Source organism: Triticum dicoccoides, chromosome 7B (assembly GCF_002162155.2).
Source record: "Triticum dicoccoides isolate Atlit2015 ecotype Zavitan chromosome 7B, WEW_v2.0, whole genome shotgun sequence".
Taxonomy (NCBI): Eukaryota; Viridiplantae; Streptophyta; class Magnoliopsida; order Poales; family Poaceae; genus Triticum; species Triticum dicoccoides.
The window spans coordinates 119,212,313-119,222,291 of NC_041393.1; the positions used below are offsets into that span (position 1 = coordinate 119,212,313).

General features: G+C 42.3%; 1 protein-coding gene across 4 annotated transcripts in view; it reads right to left on the reverse strand.

Moving 5' to 3' along the window:
• The window catches only part of LOC119336591 (probable serine/threonine-protein kinase SIS8), a 14,285-nt gene that overhangs the window by 2,798 nt on the left and 1,508 nt on the right, over positions 1 to 9,979 (reverse strand). For 2 of the 4 annotated variants that reach the window (XR_005162652.1, XM_037608638.1), the window contains exons 2-12: positions 9,275 to 9,712; positions 8,826 to 8,929; positions 7,358 to 8,703; positions 6,999 to 7,039; positions 5,701 to 5,769; positions 5,087 to 5,187; positions 4,124 to 4,202; positions 3,922 to 4,020; positions 3,773 to 3,841; positions 2,659 to 2,708; positions 2,398 to 2,574 (exon numbers count right to left, since the gene is read on the reverse strand). Coding sequence is in view for 3 of the 4 variants with exons in the window: in XM_037608638.1 (XP_037464535.1) it covers positions 2,398 to 2,574; positions 2,659 to 2,708; positions 3,773 to 3,841; positions 3,922 to 4,020; positions 4,124 to 4,202; positions 5,087 to 5,187; positions 5,701 to 5,769; positions 6,999 to 7,039; positions 7,358 to 8,703; positions 8,826 to 8,929; positions 9,275 to 9,712 (2,573 nt within the window). In the remaining variant the exon portion in view is untranslated. Of the gene's footprint in view, positions 1 to 2,397; positions 2,575 to 2,658; positions 2,709 to 3,772; positions 3,842 to 3,921; positions 4,021 to 4,123; positions 4,203 to 5,086; positions 5,188 to 5,700; positions 5,770 to 5,811; positions 6,451 to 6,998; positions 7,040 to 7,357; positions 8,704 to 8,825; positions 8,930 to 9,274; positions 9,713 to 9,979 lie in introns of those variants that run through there. The other 2 variants (XM_037608640.1, XM_037608641.1) reach the window with 2 other exon arrangements.

Below are 9,979 nucleotides of genomic sequence, written 5' to 3' on the forward strand. Positions count from 1 at the left end.
GCTCGAGAAGATCCAACGTGGCTTCCTCTAGGCCGGGCGCATGGAGGCAAACGGCGGGCACTGCCACGTCAACTGGCAGCGAGTTGCTCGCCCGATCCCTCTTGGTGGCCTTGGCGTCCGCGACCTCGCGAGCACCAGCCTCGCGCTGCGCACGCGGTGGCTATGGTTCAGCCGCACGGACACTACCAAGGCATGGGCAGGCCTCGACCTCCAATTCGATGCCGAGGAGTGCGCGTTCTTCTTCGCCTCCACTACCATGCAGCTCGGAAACGGCACAGTCGCCCTCTTCTGGGAGGACCGATGGATCGGCGGGCGGTCCGTCCACGAGATCGCCCCGCTCCTATACGCGTGCATCCCCAAACGCCATCGCAAACTCCGGACTGTTGTGGATGGGTTGGCGGACAATCGTTGGGCGTGAGATATCTAGGGCACGGTTGGCATCCACGAGATCGGGCAATACCTCCAGCTTTGGCACAAGATCGCGGGCACGACCCTCTCTGCCGAGCCCGATCGCCTCATCTGGAGATGGAGCGCGAACGGCGTCTACTCGGCCAAGTCGGCCTACACGGCCACTTTCGCCGGCTCCACGACCTGCGCCGCCTGGAAACTCACCTGGAAACACTGGGCACCGCCGCGCGTCCGCTTCTTCCACTGGCTCGCCCACCTCGACAGATGTTGGACCGCCGACAGGCTCGCTCGCCGTGGGCTGCAACACCCCGCACGGTGCCCCCTATGCGACCAGGCGCCTGAAACCATGCACCATCTCATCCTCGCATGCCCCTTGGCCCGGCAAACCTGGCACGAGACGCTAAGCTGGCTGCGGATCCCGTGCACCCCGCCTGACGACGAGCCTTCGCTTCTTGACTGGTGGCAATCGGCGCGACACTCCACCCCTGCGCCCATGCGCAAAGGCCTCGGGACCGTGACCCTCCTCGTCCCATGGATGATATGGAAACACCGCAATGACTGCATCTTCAACGGAGCGCGCCCATCTGTGAACACCATCGTAGCGAAGATCAAGGAAGAAGCTGCCCTTTGGGCAAATGCGGGCGCGCTAGGGCTCAAAGCCATTACCCCCCAGACTTGGGATGTCCACTAGTCCGGTCTCTGTAATCAGCCTCCTAGGAGGAATGTAACCAAACTCTCCCTCTTTACAATGCAATGAAACGCACGCTCTCATGCGTTTTCTCGAAAAAAAAATGAATGTGAAATTAAGAGTACCTCCTTTGCTTACCATTTTATACAAGTGATATTATAGGAACTTCTGACAATTTATCATGCAAGAAGAGAACATACAAATTTGATATTTGAACAAGCTTACAAGATTCGACTTCTAAACCAGAAACTAGCAACTACAACAAACCCGAAAATACAAATATCCCAATAAAAGTGTCATCTAGAACTTCGCTTGTAAGGAAAAACAGAAACATGATGTTCTTTGGCAACTAGGCATAGCACCACTAGCTTTCTCTAGCATGCAAAAGAAGGCGATATTTTCTCTAGGGGTGCTGCTAGTGTCCTTTTAAACAATTAAGGTTAAGCAAAATTGTTCATATTCCACTTTTCTTCCGACTTCTAATAGTTTGGTGTGTGAAACTTTCGATATGAATCGTGAATGTATCTCCCATCGCATTACCTCTTAATTGTAGACTTAGACACACTTAATTACCTCTTAATTGCAGGTATATGTCTCGCAATTTAACCTATGCTTAGTGCCAAGTCTTCTTCTTTGAGCAGTTGGGAAAGAAACAATTATATGGTGGACAAATTATATTCTAAATATGGATTTTCACAACTGTTTGTATAGTCCCTCCATCCGCAAATAGATGGCGTAGAAACTGAGTCAAAAAATCAATGCCATCTAAGTTTTACTGGCGTATAAACTGAGTCAAAAAGCAATGTTTTCTAAGTTTGACCAAGCATATATACAAAAATATGAAGATAAACAATATCAAATCAATATCAATATATCCACTATTAGATATATTTTCATAATGAATTTATCCACTACGGAGGGAGTAGTTGTTAATAGCTTATTAACTGTGGAGGGAATATAATTTCATAATGATCTTATATTTCTTTATGGAGGGAGTACTAAAATTGAGACACTTATTTTGGGACGGAGGGAGTAGTTGTTAATAGCTTCTTCTATATATTTGGTCAAACTTGGAAGTAGTTAACTTTTTAACTGAATTTATAGGTGATCTATTTAGGGACAGAGGGAGTACTTCCCATGCAATATGTCCACAGTTGCTAGTGTAACTATGACGTGAGTAGCAAAATGCACAATGCCTTGAAACAACCAGCATCTTGCAGCAAAGTACTCCAGGAAAATAATAGAAACAGTGATATTCTATCAGATAATGATGTATATGAAGCAAGTTAAAGCATACTAACGTCTGCCAGCATCTCTCTATTATCTCTGCTATGGCAGGATCCACCTCGGCTGGAATATCAAGGCGTCGTTCCTGAAAACCAACAGCTCCAACCACTTGCATGGGATTCATACCTTCCCATGGCTGTAACAAGGTACAAAGTTCCCATAATATAACCCCATAGCTGAAAACATCACATCTGCAATGTAAACGGTAAATAAATCATTTGTCAAATAAAATAGAGGAAAAGCACACATATGAGGGAGCAACATGAAGAACTTACTTCTCATCCGACGGTTCATTTCGAAGCACTTCTGGTGCCATCCATTCCGCCTGCAATTGATGCACATGTGGCACATGGTCAGTAACCTGTAGAAGTATTTGACCTAGACCCAGCTACCAGATCAGCAAACTTCCATGTTTAAGAATACCCTAGATATGAGAATAGCGAACTTGTACATTCAAAATATGTAATGCTAACTTGCCCATAGTACAGTAAACACACAGTCGAGGAACAAGATAACCCAGTTGTGTCTAAATACATGCATGGAAATGGCCATATCAATGCTGTGTTCTTATTGATGTACTGGTATTTCATCATTTGACTATCATTCCAATCCACTCAGTCTCATACCCACAGGAATGCGTCACTCAGTGGTAGACAAACAAGTAACTATGAATAATAAACGATGAATCGGTATGCAAAGTCCACTACACAGGGGCCAATCTGTACTCTAGGTTTGTTATATCCAGGGACCATGGTCCTTTGTGTAATACTTAGTACAAAGTTGTACTGAAGTTGTATTTTGGGGCGGAGGGAGTATATAGAAAGCCCTTACGTAATTTTATCTTTTGTGAGCGCTTTCCAGGTGTTCAAGACCTTTTGCAACACAAATATATGCAAGTTTAAAGAAGATTCATACCACAATAAATCGAAGCAACTGCCTAATTGTGCTTCTGGGCCTGGCCAACAGCTCAACAACCTTCTCCCAACCCCTGAAGCTACTTACAGCAATCTCTAAAATCAATTAGGCTAGCGTTTCAACTTTTCCTACACAGTGGAGTTACAGACCCATATACATGTTTATGGCTATGCTTGGCAATGATGTAGATTATGACAATCCCATTTTCTCAACTAGCTTGTGCATGTTTTATCATTTAGCTAACCAACTTTCTTCTGTTTCTGCAGCTAACCCACAGCAGGTTATAATATAAGTCCAGCACAACAAAGCTCAGCAAGCACAAACTCAGCCTACATTACAGTGAAATAAATAAGTTCATACAAAAGCAGAACCAACACATAAGCTTCTTACTCTATGTTTTTCCAACAAAAAAGGTTTCCTATTCTTAGTTTAGTAGAAAATGTAGAATTAAACATCAATCACAAGCAAGCTTACTGTTCCAGCCGTGGATCTTGAGGAAAGAAAGGTATTGTGCTTTATACGTGATAAACCAAAATCACAAACCTAAATAATAACAAGACAATGAAAATGGTTATACAGCAAGAAATGGCAGAAAGAATCCAAAAAATATCATTGTTTACTACCTTCACAACCCAATTCTTGTCAACAAGTAGATTCGGTGACTTCAAATCTCGATGAACTACAACAGGGGTACAATTGTGCAAATAATTCATTCCACGGGCCTGTGGCAAACAAGAACCAGGTAGGCAAGTTAGATACAGATTGTCAAATTTAGTCCAACATTCTGCACATGAGTGAGCTAGGATAATAAAAACACAGGCATACCACATCAAGTGCCATCCTTATACGTTTTCTTTCATCCAACTGGTTGTTGGGGCGACGGATCAACCGGAACAAACTACCTCTGCATTGTGCCATTGTCAATATCACAGTTAGCAGTTATGGTAGTCAACGAGTCCAGCAGTCTACTGAGAGAAAATATTAAGACCATCACAATCTAGAAAGCTTAAATATACTACTCCCTCCAGTTCGTGATAGAAGTCCTTTTGGATGACAATCGAATCAGGGCTCAAAATACTGATATAGTCGGATTCAAATACATATATAGTCGGACTCAAATACATATATAGTCGGACTCTTACTAGGCTGTGGACTCAAATATGTGGACTCCATTAGACCAAAGTACTAGCTCCCCAACAATTATCTGCACGATAGCTAGTGTTTGATTTCCATGTGTGTAAAAAAAAGTGAGAGTTAGGTTCTCTAAGTATTGTTCTCAGACGAGGGTGGTTGTATCTCTCAACGTATGGTTCTCAGCCGGCAATCAGGTCAGGAGTCTCAAAATTGTCGTTAGGAGATTATTTGAAAGTTCGCCACCTCGATTGTATATTCCCAGTTGTTATTTTATTCATTCAAAGATGATACAGTCCAGAAGATCAGGTGACCATAAACTTTTCATGATGTTGATTCGTATCAAGAAATTACACGTTGGTCCTATGGGGACGACAACTTCATCTGAAACTTCTTTGAACAGCGCACACAACTGTTAACCTTTGAGCCAAATACAACCTCTTTCAGTTCCTTTTAAATGAGGTGACAGTCTGTGAACTAATCACTAATCCGTTATAGCAAAACAAAAAAAATGGTTAGAGGAAAGATATTAGATCAAGATTATCAAATTCTGGGAAACTTTGGCGTGTAAATTGGCCCCAGTAATGTTCAATTTTGAAACAGCTGCACTAAAAAACAAAAGAAAATGCATCAAGCCATCAAGGGAGTAAAACGTACCTCGGAAGAAATTCAGTCAAGATAGAAAGGTTGGGTATACGAGTGACAGCACCCATAAAAAGAACAACATTTGGATGCCGCAGTCTCTTCATAATTCGCACCTATACAACAAATAGCAAGGGGAGTCAGAACTCAGAAGGTCATGAAATGAGAGTCCTAGAGGGAACGGCCATGTTATCCATGGTGTTATGTCTTGGGAATAAAAGGATATAGGTGTGATTATTTACTCATTATGTTGAAGACGGGAAATAAATGAGCGCAGATGAGTGTCGTATTTTCAAACAAGATCAATGAAGGGAGCTTTTGGGAGCTCAACAGACAATTCTTAAGTAATTAACAGTATTGTGAATTCAACTATTGGCCAAAATACTCTTGCCACAGGCTATGCATACATACAGACCAGATCTTATCAACTCAGTCATATGTATTTCTCTACAATACAAAGGTAACATCAGCCAAACCAAAAGATATATTAATGCTTAAATCCCTATTACTGTCTCCAGGGCACAATGATTGGTTCATTCCCATTAAAATAAGTAAGCACATCGGTACTACAGCTACAAGAGAATGCATTTTTTAATCTTTGCGCATTTGAGTTGCAGAAAGCCATATACCTCAGCTTTTAATTCTTCCAGTATATCACTTGAAATATCCTGTTGCAAGAATTTCTTGACTGCAACTTCCTACAGAAGGAAAAAATTAATATGATGCAAGAAAGAACACTACAAAATGGTAGTGGAAGACATTAGTACGACTCAAAGAAAACAGAGTGACTGAGAAGGAATGATAGCTATATCAAATTTTAATTGGTCCATGATTATTATCTGAGGCAAAAGCTAGGAGTCTCTATCTTATCATTATATTGAAAACAACTGTTACGGACAATAAGTTACAAAGCGGAGAGGATTAAAAAGCAGAAGTGAAACAAAAGCAGCAACAGACGGAAAAATTGGCCTCCACCCAAGCGAAGGAAACAAAGGAAAGCAGGAAAAGTCATGAATTTGTCAGTAACTCAGTACTAGTTGAGGTCAAGCAGGACAGTCCAAGCTATCATGGACAGGCTTCACTTGTCACTGAAGTCCAGAGCTGAAAGTCACCGTGCATCAACCAAGCGATATTGGCCAGAGTAATGATTTGTTGCCGAAGATCAGCATATTCCACGCCTTCCGCAGGTGCAGGGCACAGGCAGCAAACAGACAGGAATGATGATTCACATAGCACTGCTGCCAGCGCATGCATCATGCTCCCACAGTAACACCAACAGTGGCCGAGCGCGAAGCCAAGCGGTTCGAAGACAGTTGCTGTCCGACTCTTTGGGCACTATCATAGTGAAGCACAATGTGGTAGATAGGTCCATCATCCAACTGCAGGACAACAATCACATCTAGCATGAGGACCCAAGTCTTTGTGACCATTACCACGGTGTTGAGGCAGCCATTGAAAGCAAGCCAGAGGAACACCCTGTGTCTCAGCGGAATGGCATGTGCAGAAATATTATGCTAGTTTCCAGCACAGGCTGGAAGCAATGAATGAATTGTGGAAGATAAAGTGGTAGGCACTGTTTCATACACGAGGCATCCATGATTACAATACCAGCAAGCATTTGATGCCTGAGAATGCAATCAGGTATCTAGGTGCAATTTGTAATAAGAGTTGATAGTGTTGAAGTGAAGAAGATGATTCGTCGTTGCTAAGTTATACACGGTCGGAAGTTAGAATTCTTGCTAATCCTTAGCAATATGTTGTGACTATGATACAAACACCGCATTTTTCTTGATTGGAGTTAAACTCATTAGACCAAAAGTGTAAGCTCATTATTCCAACCTGGTGATAATTTCGAAATACGTTACATTGTACCAAGCAAGTTGAATTGATTTCCAAATACAATGAGCCATTTAAATGAAAAACTTACTGTTCCATGCCATTCCCCTCTGTACACTTCTCCAAAAGATCCTACAGAAGACGAGAAAGATGTTAGTCCAAAGAACAGCATATTACAATACAACATCTTTTACGGAGATCTTTATGCTGTCTCGTGGGAAAGCCATGTGAGGCACAAAAGAAAAGAAAGTGGGAAAATAATAAAATAGAACAATTTTTTTCAAGGGCAATACAACACTATTACAGGGTATGTTTTACGTTATGTCATAGCATAAGTGGATAACAATGTCTGGTGAATGGTAGCTCAGTAATACTACAAAGACTCACATAGTTAAAATATCAGCAAAGCTATGAAAAATGATAATTTACAGAAAATCGAGATAATTTTACCTAGCCCAACACGTTCTCCTAGAACAATTTCTTCCCATTGGATCTCAAACTCTGCGACATCGTCCATAGTTACATCAGATCTTACACTCTCTGTGCCGATTGACTTGTCAGAGATCCGTTCAGCTTCCTGAGGCACTTCAACCAAAGCATTTCCTTGCTCGAGAGCATTTTCTTGTCCATGATCAATTTCCAGCTGGTCTTTATCCCAGCAGTCAGGTCGAACTCTATGGACTGGTCCATTTGCCTCTGAAGAACTAGGCAAGCTAATCAATTGACAACCCGGATCCATGTATTCATATTGTTTAACAGCAGCGGATGTAGCAACAACAGCAGCAGCAGTGGCAGCAGCAGCAACAGGCACATCCAGTTTAATATCACTGTTAGATTTAGCTGCAGCAACAACCATTGAAGATGCAACCACTGCAGCAGTTGCAACTGCAGCAGCTGTAACAGGCATTTGCTTTATAAGTTGAAATGGGTATTCCCGGGCAAGTGCAGATGATTCATACAGAGGTAAAGATGGATTACTGTTATCATGGAAATTTGAGGGGTGATAAATACCCATTCCTTGGACAGGTTTAGGCCGATAATGAACAGCCTTTGTTTGGTGTTCATATCCAGGATGAGGCGGCAACGAAGGACCATGATCACTTTCATCATGTGATGTGGATTCAAGCTCATTCATCCGCTTTATCATTTCACCTTTCGTTTGAAACAGAGATGTGTCGTACACAATTAGATCTTTTGGTTGTTCCCTAGATTCTTCTGAAAACAAATCAGGTGGTGGCACAACTCCATTTTCTAGTAATACAGCATGGATCTTCTCAGCTAACTGGGGGTTATCTTTTGCAGCACTAATCATATACTCTGAGACATCTTTCACCTTCGTCCTCCTTACAGCTGGAGCGCTACCCACCTCAGAAGACGAAGGTGAACTTGACGATGACTTATTTGCTGCAGTCGGCTTTTCTTTGTTCTTCACAGCCAAGGTATGGTCTGCATTTCTAGATTCCTTGATAATAGGCAAACTTTCACTAGCATGTGAGCCAGCTGATAGTTCCCCCAATGAACTTGATTGCAAAGATCCTTGGTTACGAGTCTGGCTAGTTGTTACACAATACGGATCCACAACATTGGTAGGTGTGGATCCTTTTGACTCGTTTTCGAAAGAACCACACACAGAACTTGAAGGTTCACTAACAGAAGATCCCAACTGAGTGTTGCCCTCATCTTTGTCACCTTGGTGGTTATCTGCAAAGGAACTTTCTTCAAATTCTCTACCCAAGTCTGCACCGTCTGAAGCAATAAGAGTACCAGGATCTGACATGAGATCGACAATGTACTCCCTGCAAAAATGTGAAAGTAGTACATGTAATACCATGACAATGTATTAATGTAATGCAACTCTCCATTTTTCTCACTGCAAAAGTGGCGTAACATAAAAATCTGTCAAGGAATCAATAAGTACCTTCCATCATTCAATTTCACAATGTTCAAGGCTCCATCGTCTGATCCAGTATACTGCCTTCCTTTGACTAGTCGACAAGGAACATCAAGGTTGTCGGCCAACACCTAGGTTCATGTTTGCAGAAGTGGGTATTAACATACTGTCATTGACAACTAATTGACTAAAGGTCAAGTCTTATGTGTATGCATTGCACCTATTACGTCAGAAATTCAGCTCAAAGACTAGGAAGTGCACAACAAGAATATAGTCAGGTCATGTGCTACTGCTGAGACAAGGAGAGGAAGAATATGCTCACACAAATTTATCAACTGAACTTAAATTTGAGAAAATAGATCAGGTATTGCATTTGAGAAATAGATGGGCCTTAACACTTTCATGTATTCTATATCCTGTCAGATAAACTTTGTAATTAGAAAAAGGAGCTGGCCACAATGAAATAAGTTACTGACCTTAAAAAGCAGCGCACGGTGACGAGCCAGGCCAATTGTGAGGCGGCCAAGAGGCATGACGGAGCTTCTAATACTAGCTCTCAGAGAACTACTCATATTCTGGTACTTCAACAGCACGTTTTCTGGATCAACAACTGGCCCACCCATGTGGTTTGCCACTAAAACAGCTAGCCTCTGAATTAAAACACGGCCAACAGAATGTGAAGTTTGAGAGCGGAAGTCAACGGCCATGATGAGTGCCTTCTGCCCAAGGTCTACAAGTTCGGAGTCTTGTGCTCTGTTAACCAACACAGCTTCTGTTTTAGCTCCAAGAGAAAAGGGTTGCTGATGCAGCTCCATCAGAGAGGGTATGGTTCGCAGTGCGGGCTTGCCCCCAGTGGCCCAAATGTCATAGAAACCATCCAATACTTTGTCGTCATAGCTAAGGGCACTGAAACTCTGTGAAGCACGAACAAATCTACCATATAAGGCAAGCAAGAAAATTGTAAGAATCGCAAAAATGTAGGGCAATATTCACTTAACAGTCTCCATTCTCTAATTACGGAAAGGATCTGTGGCGGATATTCCGGGACTGTTGGTTGAGTGTTCACTAAACAAATTACTGTTAGCCCATATCTTCGAAAGTAGCAGGTTGGCTCATTATTTCATTTGGATTTGATAATGCAATCGACTTAGAACTTCTTATATAAGTGGACTGTGCGTAGC